General features: G+C 37.2%; 1 protein-coding gene across 2 annotated transcripts; it reads right to left on the bottom strand.

Annotated features, from left to right (window-relative positions):
- Positions 1–394: 394 nt before the first annotated feature.
- Positions 395–19,975, bottom strand: ugp2a (UDP-glucose pyrophosphorylase 2a). 2 transcript variants are annotated; one of them, XM_082164232.1, is made up of 10 exons: positions 19,953–19,975; positions 16,743–16,870; positions 11,607–11,714; positions 7,414–7,599; positions 5,536–5,669; positions 4,448–4,745; positions 2,963–3,160; positions 2,635–2,877; positions 731–835; positions 395–636 (listed from the first exon to the last, which is right to left on the bottom strand). In XM_082164232.1, exons 2-10 carry the CDS (start codon positions 16,839–16,841, stop codon positions 529–531), a joined length of 1,479 nt encoding a protein of 492 aa, XP_082020358.1. In that variant the 5' UTR covers positions 16,842–16,870; positions 19,953–19,975; the 3' UTR covers positions 395–528. The 2 variants fall into 2 exon arrangements, with proteins under 2 accessions (XP_082020358.1, XP_082020357.1); XM_082164231.1 differs by lacking the exon at positions 19,953–19,975 and adding an exon at positions 17,079–17,593.
- Positions 19,976–20,784: the final 809 nt, after the last annotated feature.

Raw genomic sequence — 20,784 nt, 5'->3', positions numbered from 1 at the left:
CTCCAGTAAATCCATCTTGATTTAAAAAAGCTAAGAAAACTGCACTGGAAAACAAGACAAAAATACTGAGGAAGAACACCACTTTTTTGCAGTCTGATCATAAGATACAGTAAAAGTAATGTCCGTATTCTAGTGGTTGAGAGCAGAGGTAGTATTTAAGCTACTTTTTTGTAAAATGAATTAAAAAGTAATGGATATTACTGTGTTTTCAAACTCTGAAGTGTTGCTAATGCAACTCATTGACATTTACATTTTCGAGAACATCTTGACGTATTGTGTTCCCTTCAAATTATTCCTTCAATTTTCTTTACTTGGTCTTAAAAAGTCTTAAATTTAGATTAATAAAACCTGTGAATATACAGCCCTTTTTTGAAATTCACTGTGAAAAGAATGATTGTTTTCTTAAGGGATTTTAATAGTAATCAGATAGACGGCTTTCGATAGTCACACTCAGATCTGACACACATTGCCACACACACACATAGAAATGTCCAGGTGAAATGTGGTTGTAGTTTGGTTGTGAAGGCCTCAGTGGTCCAGGATGCGCAGGTTTCCTGAAACGATCTTGTTCTCTAGCATCGCTCCAGCCGGGATGTCAATCCTGTCTCCATGATTGGCAATAATGATAACCGTTCCCTGTTATACACAAACAGCAAGTTACGATACACATGTACGGTACACACAATGTTTGTGAACGCTCTCAAATGCCTACATGCGTATCAGTCCGTACCTTGACCGTGACTTGTTTTCCGAAGGTAACGTCCCCTGATACAGTGAGGTGATCCAGTTCCAGCATGTCTGGGATGCTCTCAAACCTTTTCAGGAAGTCTCGAACCTAGAAAGTTCAATTTATTTTGTGCTGATGTGCAAATGTATGTTCTTACAAAGTAGGCTTAAAATAAAAATATTTAAAAGGTACTTATTACTGAAAAAGTAATTCAATGTTTCAGGCCTTGAATAACTGAATTATGTCTGTGAAAATAGCTTACAATATATAAACATTTTAAATCTAAAATATTTTATTAATCAAATAATTTAAAAGTATTTAAATACTGAACAGCTCATTTTAATAACTTTAACAACATTTTTATTTTTACTAGGGCTGTCAAGCGATATTTTTTTTTTAATCCAACTAATTACATGATGTGGTGATTAGTTAAATCTAATTAATCGCACCATATTTGGCTGAGAAATAATCCCCAAAAGATAATTTAAAGTCATTATTGTGTTAAATGAGAAAAGCATCAAACATAAAAAGTAGCTTTAGAAACAAAATTATTTTATTTGATTCAACATAGAATTTATTACACATAAACGTTTAGGCTACAAGGGCCATGAGGGTGAGTAAATGACAGAATTTTCATTTTTGGGTGAACCATACCTTTAATGTTTTTTTTATTAATATTGAAAAATTTAATATTTTTTAATGAAGTGATACTCTAAATAAGAAACTAAAACTGCCAGTAGGTGGCGGTAATGTCTAAATTACTAAATCATTGAATCATTCATTCATTCGATTCGTTCAAACGGCTGATTCATTCAGGAATGAAGTAAATTACTCTTTATGAATGAGCCACTGAATCATTGGTTCACCCGATTGATTCGCTAAAAACGCGGATTCATTCAGAAACGAAGCACAGCTGTGTGTTGCTCGGAGACTCACAACAGTTCTGCTCCGGCTTTACAGGTAATATTTTCGTTGGTATAATTGAGCAAAAACAGACAATATTGTGTCTAAAACATAACACAATATTAACTTCTTATTTATTTACCTGTTGTAAAAAAAATTCACATTTGCACTCGTGCTATTCGGGACAAAAACATCACTCATGTGAAATTGCGCTCGTTACTCGCGTGCTATTGCTTAACTATATCATGATATAAATATGAGACAAAAACTCATACAGGGGCATTTTTGCCCTGATATCTTGAATTTTAGGGGCATTATAGACCTTTTGTAGCCCCGCCCCTTTTCAGCGCTGCGCTCGTTGTCTTTTGACTTCCGGTCTGTATTTTCACAGCGATTTTTCGTGTTTATTAATGAACGGCTCGTTTTAAAATCTTCCCGGTCGACTCACATTTGTTAAGTAATCTGCTTTAAACATTACAGTCCTCATGATAACTTTCGTCAACTTTACATTAAGTAAATCCACTTCAAAAGTGAATTACTCCTGGACAGCAATGCCATAGAAATATAAAGAGCGATCGCAAAAACGGAAGTTAAAAGACAATATTCTAAAGATGGCGCCGCCCTCGTTTCTCTGGCGCATAAGGTCTATAACTGCATTCAATAGGGTCTTATCAGTTATCACACTGAGTTGTTGCCCTGCTTCATGTTCGTCAGCAATCAACTTTTAAGTAAGATGAACTAACTTTACATAGGTTTGATACGGGGCGGGTGCGTTAATAATTTTAATGACCCATAACTAATTAATTAAATTAACACGTTAAATCGACAGCCCTAATCTAAAATTTCTTTTATGTTTTAAATATATAATTTATATTACAATAATATAAATTGCCTATTACAGAATATTATTATGATATGGAGTGACTGGCTGCTTTACCTTAAAGTCAAGCGCTCTCTTCCTGTCTAAGTGGCTTTGCTGTGTGTAAGTCTGGCTCAGAGCTTACCTTGGTGAAGGAGCTGCCCAGTTTGACGTGAGGTGTTGAGGGGAACTCTCTCTTGGGGCTCATGGTCAGAGACCCCGCGTCCATGCTGTACAGGTTGGACATGACCAGCAGGAGGTCAGAGGTGGTTTTGACGGGCAGAAAGCGGCTGCGGGGCACGTTGATGCCAAGCGCGTTGTCGAAGCTCTTCATGGCAGAGCCCACAGCCGTCTCCAGCTGAATGACGTTCAGACCGCCATCTAAAGTCTGGAGACAGAAGAGGAATGCTATTTCATACACAAACGTCTACACAAATGTTGATATGCGTTAATGTGGAGGGTATGGTGTTCACCTTAGGGTTAACAATGATCTCCATGTCCATTGCGTTCTTTTCGTGAAGCCTTTTAATGGCCGGCAGGCTGATCCACAAGTTGTTGGTGTTGAAGATCTTGAACTTGGTGACGGATTTAAACTCGTCTACGTGAGCTTTGGGCACCTGAGCGATCTCCAGCAGTCTGAGTTTACCATCATACTGCGTCAGCGTCCCACCCTGAAACAAACAACACCAACTGATCTGCATTGGCCAATGCGCTTCAAGGCCCCGATATAACGTTACTCACTCAGGTCTTTTTCATTCTTCGGTTAGGGGTTAGTTTGAAATACCTTTGCAGGATTATATGCTGTTAGCGAACAACCCGAAGCCGTCCACGCTGCTGAAAGAGCCGTTTAGATGGATATGTAAATATGTGCTGTGTGCTTTCCTCACAATAGCAAGATTACACACCCAAAAAACAACAGTTAAGAAAGCATCTGGTCATAGCGATGTGGATTTGCACAAGCTCTGCACGTCACGTCACGTTTATTTATACAGCACTATACAATAGATTGTTTAAAAGCAAGCAGCTTTACAGTACTAAACCTGAAAAAAGCCAAAAAGTCGGTGTCACTTTTGATTAGAATTACAACTTCAACTTCTACTTAAAATGCAGCTCTACAATGTGTTGATGTTTTTACGCGCGTCTGACCTCGACAGACTGAACAGAAGAAATGAACCGGAGAAGATTTCCATGTAAAAGAAGGTGGATTCTTATAATATAATATAATATCATATAATATAATATAATATAATATAACTTACAGAAACTTTACATCTGTGCTATTTTTTGGCCTGAATATTTCTAAATAAACATTTACCATCTTTTTTTGTTGTTGTTGTTGCTGTTTTCTGCAATTCCAGTCAAGTCATGTCACGTTTAGTTATATAGCACTTATATTACAATATACTACAATAGATTTCTTAAAAGCAAGCAGCTTTACAGTATTAAAAAAGAAAAACAGTGTCAGTGTCAGTGTCGCTTCCAATTAGAATTAGAGCTTTCATTTCTAATATAAAGCAGCTCTCCGGTGTGTGGTCATGTTTCCACTTGCCTCCGATTTCTACGGACCGAATAGAGGAAATGAGCCGGAGAAGGTTTCCACGTCAAAGGAACACTCTTTTTTGAAGAAGCTGTTTTGAACTCCCAGCAAACTTCGTTTTGCCTGATTTTGTTCTAAATGACATCACACCAGTTCGTTCTTCAATTTCACTTGAAGTCTACCGGGCCTCACTTTCACTTGAAGTCTAATGAAGTCTAATGAAGTCTAACTTGAAGTCTAATGGGCCTCAGAGGGCCATTTCACCCGAAAATGAAAATTCTGTCATTTATTCACCCTGTCATTCGAAACCCATCTGAACCCATAAACTAAAAAAAAATATGAAGAATGATGCTGCAATTCATGATGCTCTGTTTCTGTGTTCCACGAACGAAATGAGGAATACGTTCATGACAGCCCTCACCTTCACATCAGCTCGTGTCTTATCGGTGACCTCCATGACGAATTCGCAGCGTTTGCCGCTGGGCTGGCTCACCAGGTGGTTCAAGATGTGCAGGTCCACCGTGGCGCCCAGGTTATCAATGTTGGACACAAAAATGTACTCTTTCCCTTCAGCGATGAGCTTGTCCAGCAGGCCGGAGTTGTAAAAGCTGGCGTAGATGTCCCCGTGCCCGGGCGGGTACCAGGCTTCTTCATTCTCACCCGTCAGGCCTATGTTAGTGGCCACTGGTAACAAAGACTCCTTATTGATCCTGGGATACCTGTGCAGGAGCGGAAAATAGACAAGTTGACAACCCACAAAGCTGTGGCCAAGCAATTGGGTCAAGCAATTTTGAAATACCTCAATTACTAATGTTTTATTGTGAGAACTGATGGGTGAATCAATCTTGAAATAACAACAAACTTGAAATAATATTACCTCAGTTATTGATGTTTTATTGTGAGAACCAATGTTCCCTAAAGCTGGCTGATATATTTTTTGCATATTTACAATGTAATCAATATTTTGGGGCAAAATTAACATAGAAAATACCACGGTTTTCTTTAATGTGGCCATTGAGTGTTTTGTATTTAAAATGTCAAATTTGATATTTACAAAAACATTCGTTTTATTAACACTGTTCTAAAATACTGAATTTGACAAAATATGAGTACCGTATTTTCTGGAAAAGGAGTCTCACCAAACATGAATAAGTCGTACCGTGAATAAGGAACATTTTATTATTACATTAATGTAAAATACTGGTAAATAAAACGAAGCGTTCACAAACAAACACCATAAACATTTTAGTTTCCCTCAAATTCAGAACAGAAGACTAAACTCAATTATTTAAAGCAAAACTGAAACTACCCGTGTTTGTTAAATGCGCTATACAAATACACTTGTTCACTCATTCAGCACAAAAACAAATGTTTCGTGTGTTAATTGTATTATTTAAATCGCTCTGGAATATGTCACTGCATGTTTCTGATGATAAAAAACTGAGCCTTTGATTCCAGAAAATACAGTAAGTTGGTATTGCTCATTGGCCTGGATAAGGATGTGTGTACCTGCTCTGGTTGAAGGTGTGTATCTTGACGCGGTGATGTGTGTACTTCTGCAAGATCTTCTTAGTGTCCTCATCTGTGTTGAAGGAATTCATCAGCACCAGGGGCACGTCTGCATTATACGACTTATTTAGATGCTGAAAGAGAGAGATTCAGCTAAGATATTTAATTCCACGCACCAAAATTCTCCAGTCGCTTTATTTTCGCTGTTCATTTGAAATACATTTTTTAAATATAAATATAATTTATGTATATTACTGTATGACCATTACATTAGAGCATATGATGGCATTAAGTCACTCAATTAAATTATTCTAGATGTTAAAATACGTTCTTCTCAAAACCGGGAGCAAAATTCTTAAAAAAGAAAAAGCTAAGCACTGGTTGCCATTTCAATGTAAGTATATCATAGGTATCTTTTTTATTACATAACAAAATAGTATTTCTCAAGACATTACTGTGAATTTCTTTTATTTTTTCATGTGGAAAAAAAACTGTTATTATGCAACTCTGAGGAAATTTGTCATTGCCACAGAGGGAAAACTTTTACCAAGGTCTGAAACTGCAAACAGGGTCTTACATCATCTTACATAGATTGCAAATAATCCAAAGAAATGTCTAAACCCACTAGATGACACATCATCCACTGTTCTGAAGTTGCACACAATTCAGTTCTGTTCAATTATAAAAACTTAAAGAAATGCTAACTGCAAAAAAGTTTGGGGTCAGTAAGATTTATTTTTAAAGAGGACCTATTATGCCCTTTGACAAAGTTGTGATTTAGAGTTTGGTGTCCACTAGAAGAGGTTTTCATGCTTGATTGTAAAAAAACAAACATATTTTTCACATATTTGACATTGTTGCAGCACCTCTCTTCTCAGTCTGTCAGTAACGCTCTGTTTAGTTCCCGTCTCTATGAAGCCCCTCCTTCTGAAAAGAACAATGTGCTCTGATTGGTCTGCTGAACGAGTGTGTTGTGATTGGTCAACCACTTCGAGCATGTTTGTGAAATGTCACACCCCTTACCATAACTGTGAGTTTCAACACATTACTATCGCAACTTAACCAGGTCTCGACTTGTTTTTTGTGTGTGTGTGTGTGTGTGTGTTGTTTTTGTATATGTCCCAGACGGGAATTAGAAATTATCTGTCATGTTTGTTCCCGCAAGAAAACTCAAGACTTCAATGGAGGCGTTTCAGGGAGTTCATCAGAAACAGTGACACTGATATAGAGAATAACTCCAGCTCTAGTGACTTTGTGCTTTGTAACTTTGCAGACCTGTTCATGCTCAAACAGCAACATTACACACTAAAGAAAGCTGAAAATGTAAAAACACATAATAGGTCTTTAAATAAATTAATACTTCTATTCAGCAAGGATGCATTAAATTGATCAAAAGTGACAGTGAAGACTGTTACAAAAGGTTTCTATTTAAAATAAATGATGTTCTTTTGAATATTCTATTCATCAAAGAATCCAGAAAAAAAAATTGCCACAAAAAAATATGCAGCACAACTGTTATTGTTAATTATTGATAATGATAAGAAATGTTTCTTGAGCATCAAATCGTCATATTAGAATGATTTCTGAAGGATCATGTGACACTGAAGACTGGAGTAATGATGCTGAAAATTCAGCTTTGATTACAGGAATTACATTTTACAATATATTCAAATAGAAATTAGTTATTTTAAATTATAACAACATTTCCCAATATTACTGTTTTAATGTATTTTCTTTCCAAAAAAAAACAAAACAAATCTTACCAACCCCAAACTTTTGAGTTAAGTGTTTAACGTGACAATCTCATCACCAGTTTTTGCTGTAAATCAGTAACGCTCTTGTTATTAATAACTGCAGGAAGCATGTGTGATGTAATACCTCAATCTGCTGTACAGTCAGATCCAGGAAAGTGTTTTCATTCCGGACGCTGATGAGACTTTTGGGTCCTTTGCAGCCCATGCTGGTCCCCAAACCTCCATTGAGCTTCACCACAGCCAGCTTATTAAGGCTGGAGGCCACATCGGCAGGGAGACCCTTCAACTTGATCTTCTCATAGGGCTGGATCTGTTGAAGCGAGAGAAACAATGAGGGAGTGATAGACAACCATATCAACCATACGTGTAAACCATATCCATTGAGCTTTATATTTATCAGTATCTAGGAAACACAGTTTTATTAATATTTTTTTCAGGATGCAGAAAGCTTGTATGGAGTGGACTGAAGACAATTAATTATCAGAATTTTGCCTCTTTGTCCTTCTCACTTCAGAGATGTATACAATGATGCGAGAAAGACCTTTGATAGATGTTTATTTCACTTTTCAGTCCAGGGTTTATTTACTCCAGTCAAACAGAGCTGGCCCTTTAAACTAAACTCCAAAAATCAAAAGTCATTAACCCCGAGATCATGACATGAAGAGCAGCGCACTGTGAGAGCTTTGAGAGACTGAAACAGAGACTTGCATACAGTATTATTCTATATGAAATATGAGCTGATTTGATCAGATCTCTCAGAATTTGGGTGTGAAGCTTTAGATATGAGCTTCCAGCCTGCAACAGATCTAGATCTGCGCGCACATCCACCTCGGATGAACAAAGCATGAATAAAAAATTGCGTAAAGCAAGTCTTCCTACATCAGTTTCATCACAGTGACCACTGTTGAATTAAGTTCACTGCGGTCAAGGCAAAAATCTCAAAGTCCAATGACTCAGAAACAGCAAGTTGCCATTTTATTGCTTGTGGTCCACAAGTCTAGTCTTTACTCTACCAGTTTGCATCAAAAACAGATTGATTTAGATCTCTACGTTAAAGAAATATTACAATATAAACAAGTTAAGATTAACTGACAGCATTTGTGGCATAATGTTGATTACCACAAAATTAACTTCCACTTAATTTTTTTACTTTTTTTTTTTTAAAGCAAAAATCTTGTTTACACATAATGAAAGAGAGTGGTGCCAATTCGTAAACATTAAGTCGGCATGACACAGAAGCTACGATAATCTTTTCTTCCCTATTGTGACATTTATCCAAGCGAAACGGCTTTAAGAACAAGAGGAAATGTAGGGCGGCGATTTTGTTCATGGGGAATTGATTGGATTGTTGTGGTTTGCTATTGGTGGATCTCATGTGAGTGACAGGTTGCTCCGCCCTCACGCCAGTAAACGCATCATCAGAGAAGAGATGAAATGAGCTGCAAGAGGGAGAGGACGTTTTTTTGATTAAAGGTTACGAGGCACATGAATTTATATAAAAAAAAGATGTGTACGGATAAATCATTTAAAATAAACTGCAATATTCCATAAAAAAACAAGAACAGTCCATTATGATTTCATAATGACTTTAAAATACTAACTGTATACTGCTTGTTAATATGATTTTAGAGTGGGAAAATCGCATACTAAACATATAGTATAGACCCTAAAATTATGATGTAAACACTTTACAGCTTAGGAAGAAATAATTTAAGTACTTATAAGTTTCACATTTTTGCATTCAAATTCTCCACAAATCGGCACAATTCCCTTTCACTGTCACTTGTTTTCTTTTAAATGGAGGGATAAGGCCAAACATTTATGCCACACATTCTGGTGATCAAGCTTAACTTGTACTGAACCAGGAATATACCTTGAAATGTCAATAGATGCTCTTTTTGGACTGGAGAGAAGCTTATAAAAGAGTTTCTGTTCTACAGTACACTGCATTTATCAGATCAATTTCTCTATATATAACCCCTTTATAAGAAGTATACTCAAGGTGACTGTTAAAAGCACAGGCCAAATATAAGGTTTCAAACCGCCTCTCTCCTGACTGAACGTCTGCCAACAAAACTAAACATTTGATACGTCGGTTGAGAAAATGACACTCATATACACAGCTGACCGATCAAGCATCCAGCCAATGAGCGCGTGAGGACTGAACTACAACCATTGAGAATTATGCTTTACGCCTTGTGGTAGATTTTTCTTACGTACCTGAAACCTAATTACCTGGGGCGTCTCCAATCGACACCCAAGCGTCTACAGTCGACATTTAATAATCTTTATACTCTAGCTCTGCGTCTACAGTCGACAACTGGCTTTGCGTTTCCTAACCCTAACTTGTTCCACTAACTAACTTGCTGCGCAGCAATAATAACCGACAGACTTAAGACAATGCCTTCGAATATGCTTTAATCACGGCCGAAGGATCTCAGACAAGTTTCAGAGAGAATTTTTATAGAATAGGAGCATGGCGAAAATTACACATAATTTCCCTACAATTTGATTGGTTCTTCATAGGCAAACCCTTCTGTTACTAGGTAAAAGCAAACTCTGTTTTCTTGATTACTTCATTGTTAATCACAAGTTTTCAAACCTGGTCTTGTTTCATATCCCCTATTTGTTATTTTTACACTCACACACTCAAAGCTCAAAGAGTTTTCAACCAAAGGTTTTAGAAACATTTAAGATTCACAAGCATATGAACGTTGTTCCTGCAAGAAAAATAAATGTTAGTTATGATTAAATCAAAAATCCATCACAGCCTCAATGCTGATCTAGTAGCAGCCGTGAAGTTTATTTCGTAATGGGTCTGATGAGTGTCGATCTAATGGAGCTGATTTCAGATCAGCCTGAACTTTACTATGTGCTGTAACATGAGTTTCACAACGGCTGTGTGAAAAAGAAATGTCAGCCAAAGTTGTGGGATGCTGGAAGTGCTGTGCTATTCATAGTTTAACCTTCAGTGTTTGTAGAGGGGCCGTGGGTTATTTGGGGAGGGAACCAACAGGGAAATGTCATGGGCTTGATAAAGCACCCATACACAAGCAAGTTATGCTGCTGCTGCTCTCCCTTTCTCGCTGTTCAGGGGTCCTGTGAATGTGGTGATAGGAAAGTTGCAGAAGCACATGTATATGTAAAAAATATTACATTATATGTAATCTACATCTAAAATGTACAGTGGACAGATCTATAATACTAAATAATAATAACAAATAAAAAAAAGGAAACAAATATTGGGAATAATTTTATGCTGGTTTTGAAGTAAAAAATGAAAAAAAGATTGTGTTCATAAATTTTTTTTTTTTTTTAAAGAGTTACTATCGTTAGTTAAAACAAACATTTCTGTTAATTGAAATAAAGCTGAAATAAAATAAAATATAAATATTAGTTTGAAAACTTTAAACAAAAATCAGAAATGTTGCCTTGGCAATAAACTAAAATAAGTTGAAGTTGAAGAACTAAAATTAACTGGAAACAAAATAACTTAATAAAATGTAAAACTAACTAAAAATAAAACTGAAATAAAAATAAAAATAAATAGCGATATTAAAAAACTAATAAAATGACAAAAGCACAATGAAATTGCTAAAAATTAAATGAAAATTAACATGAAAACTAAAAATATAAAAAATAAAAGTTAATTCAAAATATTAATAAAACTAAAATAAAAACTAAAATAACACTGGTTATAATATATGTAGCATTATTTGCTACAATAATATCTATTTTAATATAAATTATTTATATATATATATATATATATATACTGTATATATATACACACAGTAGTGGCCTAGGAAATTTGACATCTTAACTCTTTATTCAAATATTATTAAAAATGTGTTAAAGATTTTGTAATCATATTGTGTAGTTGTGCTTGGAGTCAATTGTTTTATTTGCGATAACGCAATGAAACATGCAGAATTGTGCAGACATAATATTTTGGCCAGGCTGTCATACAAAGAAATTATGAACACATGCAAAATCAAGAGAGAACCAATACATTATTAATAATTGATAATGTTGTAGTAAATGTCGTTTTTTTCTTTTTGCATAGTAAAATAAAACCTGTAGCTGTAGTTTTTCTTTTTTGCCAAATAATTTTGTCATATAAATACCTTAACCAAGTTTTGGGTTTTGTTCTTCCTTTATACTTAAAATATATGTTTTAAATATGACATTCTTTCCTCATATTTTGATTTTAGAGTCATTAAAAACAAATATCCCCTCCAGACACCTCTTTTGGCCACTAATGTATATCTTAATATCTCATTTTGAATTCCTCATCCAAGCACTCATCTGTCTCACCGAGTCTTCGGGTGGTCTCTGGATCTTGGCCCAGTCAACAGACGGTCCCTTCTCCTGAAGGAAACGGTGAAAGAGCTTCTTGAAGCCCTCAAAGTCCTTCCTGGAGATCTGCAAGAGCACAAATAAGCAGATTACAGTTTCTTTTTTCCCCCTACAATTTCAGTACATTTTAAGATTGGTAGAATGTTAAGCTCTATATACTGAAGTTCAATATTCAATCATTTGTATTGTTTCAGGGCCAATGGTGAAAAAGAGTCTCCGGAGTCGCACTAGACAGGCTAACAATTGTGAGGGTATTGGGAAGCTGTCGGCCTAAACTATGTCGACCAGACCAATGAATAGAAACTACATCTAGAAACTACTCTTGTCCCATAGACTGCGATTGCAAGTGCATTACTGTACAGAGTATACAAATCTTTCCTTTGTTTTTACAAACTGAACACTACTCCATAGAGATGAACTTGTATTAAACCCGGAATATTCATTTAATGGGTAATTAAATTAATAAAATGCTTTAGAATATTGAATCTGAATGCTTTATAACACTGAATCAATACCTTATAGAGTTAGGGATGTGTGATTAATCATATTCCTAATTACTCTGTACAACACTGTGCAGCATAAAAGCATAATTAATACTCTGAAGAGTCTCCTTTAACCTTTAGACTAAACCTTCTAGTGCTTCATCATGGGATGACAGACAGTAATTAAGGTTCACTGCCTTCATTAGGTCACAGTTTCATAAAAAACTCATGAGTAAGTCTGCTTGCTGTGTGTGTTATAACTGATCACATTATTAACAGCAGTTTCATTGTGAATAAACATTTCAAAACTAGGCTGCATAAAATAGATTTCCAATATGTGGAGAAGACTTCGAATGAATCACTTCCAAATGAGTTTAGTTTGTTAGTCATATTAATGTCAATGAATGTCTTCTGATAAAAAAATATGTATATAATTTGAAAAAAATGTTTAAAGGACAAGTTCGGTATTTTACACTTAAAGCCCTGTTTACAGATATCGTTTCTGATGAAATAGAACGGTTAAGATTAAAATTTGGACACATGCTGCTGTCCCGAAAATTTTAGGTTTCTTTCGCTTTCCCCCCCACCTCCAGAATGGCTGCATATGGGCACTGGAACAATCCTTCCTAAAAACGCATTGAACTTTCGTTTACAAAGACGTGAAACTCACCGAGTGGTCAGGGGTGTTCACTGATATGCTCACACAAAAATCGCTGCAAAAGATGCTTTCAAACAGGTTTTATCGTAGTTTTTGTCCAACTCCATTGACTTGTATTGGATGTGCTGAGGTACGCTATTACTCCGCCACCAACTGGGCTGGAGTGTCTATTATTCAAGCTCTCAATGAATGGTAAAACATCTGTTGGAAAGCATCTTTTGCAGCGATTTTTGTGTGAGCATATCAGTGAACACCCCTGACCACTCGGTGAGTTTCACATCTTTGTAAACGAAAGTTTAATGCGTTTTTAGGAAGGATTGTTCCAGTGCCCATATGCAGCCTTCTGGAGGTGGGGGGGGAAAGCGAAAGAAACCTAAAATTCTCGGGACAGCAGCATGTGTCCAAATTTTAATCTTAACCGTTCTATTTCATCAGAAACGATCTGTAAACAGGGCTTTAAGTGTAAAATACCGAACTTGTCCTTTAAAATGCATGTACCAAATTCTTAGAAATATAAACTTTTTTTAAATTTATGTTAGTTACATGCATTTTTGAAAAACATACATACTATTTTCAAAATGTGTTTAATTTAATGGCTATAAAAAAGTAAATTGGTGTAACCATCAAGCAAACAGTAATAAAATATTTACCTTACACCTTAATAAATGTGTAATTACACTTCATAATCATTATTTTCAAACTTTTCAAGGTAAAAAATAGGTTCTCTTTCATCATCTCGTGTTTGGGATCCACCTATGGGAAGGCCATCCGTACCTGACCTCAGCAGAAGCATCTGATTGCACCAAGTCTGTCTAGACAGACAGAAGCGCGCAGCCAATGCCCGGTAAACCCCAGCCCCTTACCTGAGGGCATATAAGGCCTGCATGCGCTGCTGTTCTCCAGGTGTCATTAGCTTCTCGCGATTTCTGGAATATTTTTACACTCAGCTCGTGGTTTTACGGACTTCACTATTGTCTGCAGAACACATCTTTGGATAAGCCTCCACAGGACGTGTTTGTCCCATCAGCCTGGTTAGCTGAAGTAATTACTGCAAGCCGCCGACGCTCGCTGCCCTTCTTGCTCCCTTCGCTATTTCAACCTGTTCTACGGCTGCCTGTCTGTCGGATTATTCGTTTATTTCTTCAATGGCTCTTTCTAAAACCACAACGGCTACCCCCGGGGACAACCAGCCGCGTGCGCGCCCTCATCGCCGCTACGGATTCCCATCCTTACTGTGTGGTGTGAATGGGCCTTAAACACACTGAAGAGGTAACTGACTTCCCCGAGTACTGTAGCCATTGCCTGTCGCTCCCCAAGAAACTCCCGTGGCTTTACCCCGATCGGTCCTCTTTGAGGTTTGAGGTTTGAGGCCGCTTGCCTCAAAATCAAATGGCCGGCCCCTCAAAGTACCTCTGACCAATAGTGGGATGTCTATAATGGGAAACTCCTGGGACCCTCTCCCGGCCCTACAAAGTCGTTTTTCCCTGTCCTCCCTACGTGTGCTAAACACATTAAACATTGCTGGGGAGACCCGTTCGACCTCAAACACGGTCTCGCAGGTCTGGACGTTAAGGATATGACAACTCTCTGCATTATAAAGCCTCGGCCTTGGCTGTAAGAGCACGCAACTTCTCCTCCCTGCTTTCCACTTTTCAGACCGAACTCCTGGTCGACATGGGAGAACAACGGGAGAAAGGGACGTGCGCTCTCTGGAAGGAGATTGTCACTATTAATGGCCTCGTTCTAGGTAATGCCCATCAAGAGAACGTAACTGTGGCTTAATCTCCCTGATAGTGAAAAGTGGCGCATCGCTGGAGTGCCGGTTGAGCCTGGCCATGCTTTCTTTGGTCCTGCCGTCGCTTTAATGCAACAGCGTTGCAATGTCAAGAATAAGGAGGACAAGGCCAAACTTTGCCTTCTTAGAAAGCCTGCGCCGCGCCAGACGCCTTCTGTGCTTCCACCTAACCCCCCGCTACCGAACGCCATTTCCATAATGCAGGCAGGGCTATTAAATCCCGCAGCAAGCCACCGGCTTAGCTTCGTATTCATTCGTTCAAAAGACGGAGGCTATCTGTCAGTGAGGTCAGCTCAAGTGTGCAAAGGCTTCACTGTTCCCCGTGTTGCCCAGTGGGTGCTTTTATCTGTTTTTTTCTGAAAGCTGCTGTCCTTCGAGGCGGCTTTACTCTTGGCATCAGCTAAACGTGTCAGTAAACTACATGCACTCTCTGTGCATTCCTCGTGCACTAAATTCTCTCTTAGGTTTTCCTTAAGCCCAGTCCGGCTTTTATGCCTAAATGCTTCCCTGCATTCACATCGTAGGTGTTGGAAGGCTTCCAAGGCTTTTCCTCCACGGAGGATAAGAGGCTAAATGCTAAAGGACCAGTGCTTTCCGGAAGAGCGACCAGCTCTTTATTTCATGGGCACCCCCTCACAAGGGGAGTCCCATATCTAAGCATTACCTCTCACATTGGCTTATGGAAGCTATAGGTTTGGCGTATGAATCTAAGGGAGTGACCCTTTTTTCTTTCCAATTACACATTGGAGTAAAGGAACAAAGGGTGAATGGGCCGTCAAGCTACGCACATTCATATCACCAAGCAAGCATTTACATTCCTGCCTGGGTGTGTGTATATATGTGTTGCAGGGTTTATTTTCATGTGTGTGCCTCTTACATATTTCATGTCCTGCACAGCATGTCCTGCACAGCAGTTATGTGTGTGCGTCAGGGATGCTAGGTGCATGATTATGGGACGTGTCAGACACCGCCTCCTTGGGGCGACCGTCCTTCACTGGCTTCCTCACTGTGAGTGTACTGGGGAAACAGGGAGCTGTCCATGTCTCTCCCATAGGTGGATCTCGAACATGAGATGATGAAAGAGAACAATAGGTTACTGTCGTAACCCCGGTTCTCTAAAACATTGGGCACAGAGATCCACCAGCTTTGCCCCGCTTGCCGCACGAGAAGGGAATATACTTACTGGAGAACAGCAGCGCATGCAGGCATTATATGCTCTCCGGTAAGGGGGTGGGGCCTTGGCTTGGCCTTGGGCATTGGCTGCGCGCTGGGCATTGGCTGGTGCAAGAGGTCAGGTACCGATACCCTTCCCATAGGTAGATCCCTCCACTCGATGTTTCAGAGAATCGGGTTTACAACAGTATAAAGTCCAATTCTGAGTGGAAAAAAGAGTGACTTTTTCTCAGAATTGTGACTTTATAAGTCGCAATTGCAAGTTTATGTCTCGCAAGTCTGAATTTATAATTCGCAGTTGCATTTTTATATCTTGCATTTCTGAATGTATAACTCACAATTCCGAGTTTATATAATGCAATTCGAAATTTAAAACTCGCAATTGCGATTTTGTATCACGCAATTCCGAATTTATAACCCGTTATTGTGAGTTTATATCTCGCAATTCTGACTTTATAACTCGCAATTGCAAGTTTATATCACGCAATTCTGACTATCTAACTCACAATTGCATTTTTATATCACGTAATTCTGAATTTATAACTCGCAATTGCATTTTTATATCATGCAATTGTGAATTTTTAACTCGTAATTGCAAGTTTATATCTCACAATTCTGAATTTATAACTCGCAATTGCATTTTTATAACTCGCAATTCTGAATTAATTTATAACTCGCAATTGCAAGTTTATATATCACGCAATTCTGAGATAATTCTCGCAATTGCAAGAAAAAAAGTCTTGTGAGATAAAAAGTCGCAATTACCGTTTTTGTTTTTTTGTTTTTTCAGTGGCAAAAACAAGTTTGGTTACTATAGCATGTAAGTCTATAGCATGTTTCCTTTCTGCTAGGTAAACGTATGTGTGATGATATATCTGGGTACATGTGTGAGTTGGGCATTAGAAATGCATATAAACAGAAGAGGACAGAAGAACCACTAGGATGTGTTTGTCACCTCAAACGAGTTTGCGGGACAAGGATCTCACCTCCGCCTCCGGTGTCTTGGCGGTGGTCAGGAGCTTCTCCAGCTCTGTGTGCATGGAGTTCTCATGCTGCAATCTCAGCTTCTCCTGAAACTCTGCCATACCTGCATTAGAGCTGCTTCTATACAGATCTGACATGCAAACACAAAGAACAGAAAACATTACTTCCAACATCAAAAACTGATGATTATGATCATTCCTAGGAATATTTTGTCCTACCATGGTTTTCGGTTCTCTGAAGTACCATGAGTATCATGCAAATAATGCATATATCAGAGAAGCATTATTATCATCTAACATCATTGTACCACCACAGCAGGCTATGAAGAAAAAACTTACCAGCAACAAAAGACATGTTCAAGAACTTCTGACAACTCCCAGATTAAAAAAAACAACAAAAAAAACCAGTATCAATCCTGAATGGATTTCACCAGTCTAGAAAGGTCCAAATCATCAACTGTTGTATGGTTCCTTCTATTACACTGCATAAAACTACAGATGCTTTGAGAACCTCAGATACTAAAAAAGAAAAGCTACAAAGTGTTCAAAACAAACAAAGTGCAGCATCCGAACTCGAAGTGAAGCCGTACAGCCTGATCAGATGAGATTTCAGACACATTCACAGACTGTCATGCTCAGGACACCCGATCAGGGCTTTGTAACGCACTGCTGCAATGACCGAACCGCTGAAGGAGATGCGCAAAGAGAGAGAGAGAGAGAGAGAGAATAGCGCACGATTCTTTTAATAAACTCCAGCACTGCCCAGTGCCCACCCGTCACGTCACGTCACGTCACGGACTCGGGAAAAAATAAATAAGTCCAGAACAAGTGAACAACTCTTACAGGTACAGCATTTAATGTGTCAGTTGAATTATTAATCGCTTCACCGTCGCTTTGTCACGTGCAGCAAGAACTGGACGCTGTTGACACCTGAGACACTGGATGCGTTCTGACTGAGCGCTGGACGTTCGAATAGAACGCGTTCTCAAATCTGACTGTGCAGGGATTTTGATTCATCCGATCCCAGTGACTGGAATCTTCTGAATTCGTTCACTAAAGCGTTCGTCCACTCCCCTTTTCTGTTGGTAAAATTATTGTTATAAAGTGAATCCGAATCGTTAAAAAAAAACACAAGAGTTTACCCAAACAAAGTCATTCTTCTTTATTGAATTTGTGACATTTTAATTGTGTTTGTGTCTGTCAGTGATTCTTCCGCCTCCATTCTATCCTGGTTGTGAATGAGAATTCTTGTTCAGTGAATCGCGTTCACGCTGAAAACTGTTTAGTTTTTTATTTTCCGTTTTCAAAAAAAAGTTGGAATTGCCTTTTTTTATTTTTATTCCTTTTTAGTGGAAACTATATGCCAAAGCTGCCCAGATAATATAGGCCTATATATATATATATATATATATATATATATATATATATATATATATATATATATATATATATAGCAACAAAGAAATGTAAAAAAAAAAAGCTAAATACATAAATAAATAAATAAATATATTTTAAAAAAATTGTTTTTATAGCTTTTATTTCCTTATTTATGTATATTGTATTTTTTCCCACATTTCTATTTTTCATTTATTTATTTATACATTTATTTATTTCTATACTGTATGTATTTATGTGTACCTTTATTTATTTTCACATTTATTTATACATTTCTTTGTCCATATGGTAATGAGGGGGCGTGGTTTATCTCAGACATAGCAATCGAGCTCACAATTCATTTTCAAAAATTCTCTTACAGCACAAGATAAAACGCAGCAGCGGTTCAATGACAAATCAGATATTACTTTATTCACAACCAATAAAACTGCAGTTGGCTTTATATGATCTAAAACAACACAATATGATACTCGCATTGATTCTGCCTTTATTACTAAAACAATGAATGGCTTAATGTACTAAGACAGTGATATTGGATGACCAAATTAAGCACACACCTTATTAATAAAGCATACAGATGAGCAGAATAACTTAGAATATGCAAGCAATGAGCTTAAACACGTTAAGCATTTTCCTCCCATAGAAAACCGTTATAAAGAAAATGCTTAATGTGGCTTAATGCATCTGCTTTCCTGTACATAGTAGGCCTACATCTTATTAACAATCTGTATACTAAATTTGGTACTTCAATATCACCATCTTAGTCCATTAAGCCACGTTAAGCATTTTCTATGGTTTTATATGTGAGGAAAACGTTTAACATGCAATTGAGCTTGTTGCGTTCATATTCTGGGCTCTTCTGCTTGATTGTACATAGTATGCTTTTTGAATAAGTTTACTGAATATTGTCTTTTATACTATCTTATGGCTATATTGCCCATCTTTAAGTCATTCATTCCCTGTGTGACTTGCAAAGGTATGTCCGCAAACCTTTTGCAATTTGTTTGGTCACAGTGGCCTCAAAGCTTCGCCGTTGCCACTCTGAGCTCAATTGCTATGTCTGAGGCAAAACACGCCCCCTCATTACCATATGGACAAAGAAATGTATAAATAAATAAAGGTATAAATAAATAAATGTAGACATAAACAGATATATAAATGTGGGAATAAATGTATAAATGAAAAAATAAATGTGGAAAAAATGATACATAAATACGGAAATAGTATAAATACACATTTATTTGTATATTTATTTATTTATGCTCTTCTTACATTTATTTGTATATTTATTTATTTATGCTCTTCTTACATTTATTTGTATATTTATTTCTTATTTTGGAGGTTTTGGCATTCCATAGGAAACGTCCATAAGCATGCCACTTTAGTAATTGTACCACGTTAAGGTTGTTTTAGCGCTTCGTGATTCTTCTAGATGTTTTTGAACGCAATAACTGTTTGAAAGCCCCCTTTAAATGTCAACTGAACAATTACAGTTGACTGAGTTTTACTGATACAGCACAGCAATGGCATGAGGGGGAGTAATCTCTTTCTGCTAATACAGACGTAAATAACTGCTTCTGTCTGTCCAAACACAACAAAAGTCACAAATAACCTCCTTTTCCAGTTGATAGGATTAAATCTGTCAGGATCTTTGCCGTACAAGAACTCCAAGCTCAATGGCCCCTTGCAAGCAAGCGCAAGCACTGCCCACACAGATAGTGGTTTGGAGGGATTGGGGAACTATAATACTCAAGCACATCTAGACAGCAGACAGGCTTGCTTTGCTCATTTTTTGACAAGCCATGCGAGGATACTTACGTCCAGTGCACAACACGCTGCTTCAAGGGCGGAAGTGTCATAAGAAATCGTTGTGTAGGAATGATGTGTGTTCACGGACCAATCAGAGCAGGGGGCGACCTGGCTCGACCAATCAAATAACAGCTATTTGTTGATCGCGTTCGACAGAGTAAAAGCATGTGAAACAGCGCCATCTCTTGGTTATGGTTGTAAACAAACACACAATACACTTTTATTTTATCCGTGCTTTTATTTTATATAAAAGTTTTATAAGGAAAAAATCATGCTTTGCTAAATCATAATTGATCACAACTATGACATAAAATTATAAATTATGAACAAGTAAGTCATATTTATGAAAGTCGAAATTGAGAGTTATAAAACGATAAATAAGAGTTATACAAAAACGAAAACTCGAAATTTCTTATATTTTTTGAATTTATGCCATTATTGCACCTTTTATATGACAAAAAGTGACAAAAAAAATCGAAATTATCTAATTTTACTTAATCATAATTTAAAATGTCATAGCTGATTTCTTATCTCATATTTATGACTTTGTATGTCCTAATTTTCAATTTTCATCTCTCAAATATATGACGTCATAATCTTGAACTTTTATGTCAATTGGGATTTACCAGATCATTATTGTTTTTCTTGTGTGGTGGAAATAGGTTAACCATCATTTCTGACCAATGAATTTAAATGATTTCCCAGTCTTCCTTTCTACAAGGAAATATGGGAATAAGACTGAAGCTCCAAGCTTCTCCTGGAGCCAATTATGGAAACATTTTTACACAATAATTTTGAGATAAATATTCAAGTAGCTTTTTTACATATATATATTTTGATA

The sequence above is a fragment of the Leuciscus leuciscus genome (genome assembly GCF_965113295.1).
Source record: "Leuciscus leuciscus genome assembly, chromosome: 3".
In the NCBI taxonomy this organism is placed as follows: Eukaryota; Metazoa; Chordata; class Actinopteri; order Cypriniformes; family Leuciscidae; genus Leuciscus; species Leuciscus leuciscus.
The sequence above is the reverse complement of the archived record's forward strand: the minus strand, read 5'-3'. Positions and strand labels throughout refer to the sequence as shown.